Source organism: Olea europaea, chromosome 7, assembly GCF_002742605.1.
Source record: "Olea europaea var. sylvestris chromosome 7, O_europaea_v1, whole genome shotgun sequence".
Lineage (NCBI taxonomy): Eukaryota > Viridiplantae > Streptophyta > Magnoliopsida > Lamiales > Oleaceae > Olea > Olea europaea.
Window position 1 is genome coordinate 9,562,915 of NC_036243.1, and position 1,855 is coordinate 9,564,769.

A 1,855-nucleotide genomic window follows, 5' to 3' on the forward strand; every position below is an offset into this window, starting at 1 on the left:
GACCCGCACAATTTTTATTTTTATTTTTTTAATGCAGATCGGTGGGACCGATCTACAGCTACAGTGAGGGGCCTTAGCCCTGTATGCAGGGCATTGTTCATTCGAGGAAGTAAAAAAAGCGGTGAGAGATTCGAGAGTAATAGAAAGTACAATAACAAGTGCTATTTAATTTAGCTACCGTATTATGTTCTTTAGAATTCTAGTTTGCTTGTCTAAGTTGACAAGTTGATTGCATTTCTCAACATATTCGTTTACTGTTTAACGTTTTAGTTTGTGCTCATGTCTAGTCTTAGATCACCTGAGTAATTGACACGTTTGACACGTATCACTCGAGATAGTAACATGCAAAAAGGACATTTAAGTGTTAAGCATTTATGACTTCATTGCAAGAATTCGCTCCTCGAAGAAACTTTCACACAACAATTTATTCCAGTCAGTGTACATGAGTGCAAGTCGATGGGTACAAAAAACAATAAACTTGTACCACTGTCAACAAATTAAAATCATACTATATTTTGCAATAGAATCAAACTAAAGATTTAGTGATCGTGATTTGAATTCAATACGTTTGATACAGGTTGTGAAACACTAGATATATGTACAAGCTATTAACAACATAACTGACACACTTCATTGTCGGTGCCCGTCGGGAAGAGCAACAACCCTGTGAAAGGGAACTAACCTTTGAGGCAAGGACCCATCCTCCTCATGATCATCGTCAAATTCCAAAACATAGCTGCCAAGGTCAAACAACGATACATTTGAAAAAAATTCTACATTTGCAAAACTTAAACTAGATAAGCAACAAATTTTTATGAAGAAACTAAAATTCAACCGCTTTAAATTTCAGAAAAGTTATTATACTTCCATCTATTTCATTATTTATGAAACTAGCATATAAATCACCATTAAAAATTGAGATAAAAGATACTTACTCATCAGTCTTCCTCTAAAAATCCGTAGTATAGCACATCGCATTGCATGCATAAACAAACAACAATTAGTTTTATTTCAATTTCTTAAGTTACAACACAAGAAATGCATGCATCTTTACCTTATGAGCTTGGACTACAGTCGCTTTATAAAGAGCTGTAGTTCCTGGATAAACTGCTAAAACGTGTCTTCCAGGAGGAAAATCTTGAATACTTGAGGGGTCTGTCCGCTTAGGAAATGGTATAATATGTGACATAGGCAGCTTGTACTGTCTGAAAGTAAATATATGGAAAATACAAAAAAATGATTTGAAAAGACTTGCTTCATCAGTTAAGCATATAAAACCAAAATTATACTCATAGCCAAAAAATGGACCATGAAATAGAATGTCTGACAATCCACAAATTCAACAAGTAATAATCTAACAACTCAAAACGATTTCACACCATCCTCAATATAAGAAAGCAACGACAAAAAATAGATCCTATCCCTTTCTAGCAAATAAATTAGATGCAATGGAAATAACACAACAATGGTCAAATTCAAACGAAAAATAGACTAGTAGTATCTTTTTCCATTAAGTATTTTACATTTTAGAAGTCAAAGAAAAATTATATAGCTTAGCTGTTATGCTTTTGATTCTAAAAATCCAAAAAACACAAAATCAGGATAACGCAATGAAAACTCAGAAACCAAGAACTCAACGATTTAGCATCATGGTGAATGGAAGGAAGCAATTGGATGTGAATTATTCTACGATTCCAAATTGTCATATAAAAAATTAAGAGTTTGTGTTTCGATTTTCAGTTTTGAGTTTTGAATTCATTTACAAATTTTGTTTAAAATTTTGAAAAAATTATTTTATGACATTTTCAATTAAATTTGATAATCCAATAAAAATAGAACAATTTTATATTAATAT

At 32.0% G+C, this 1,855-nt stretch overlaps 1 protein-coding gene across 1 annotated transcript; it reads right to left on the reverse strand.

Annotated features, from left to right (window-relative positions):
- Positions 1-392: 392 nt before the first annotated feature.
- LOC111396923 (SAGA-associated factor 29-like) lies at positions 393-1,722 on the reverse strand. Its single transcript, XM_023023536.1, has 3 exons — positions 1,055-1,722; positions 936-949; positions 393-736 (listed from the first exon to the last, which is right to left on the reverse strand). The coding sequence occupies exons 1-3, from the start codon at positions 1,187-1,189 to the stop codon at positions 631-633; spliced, it is 255 nt and encodes an 84-aa protein (XP_022879304.1). The 5' UTR covers positions 1,190-1,722; the 3' UTR covers positions 393-630.
- Positions 1,723-1,855: the final 133 nt, after the last annotated feature.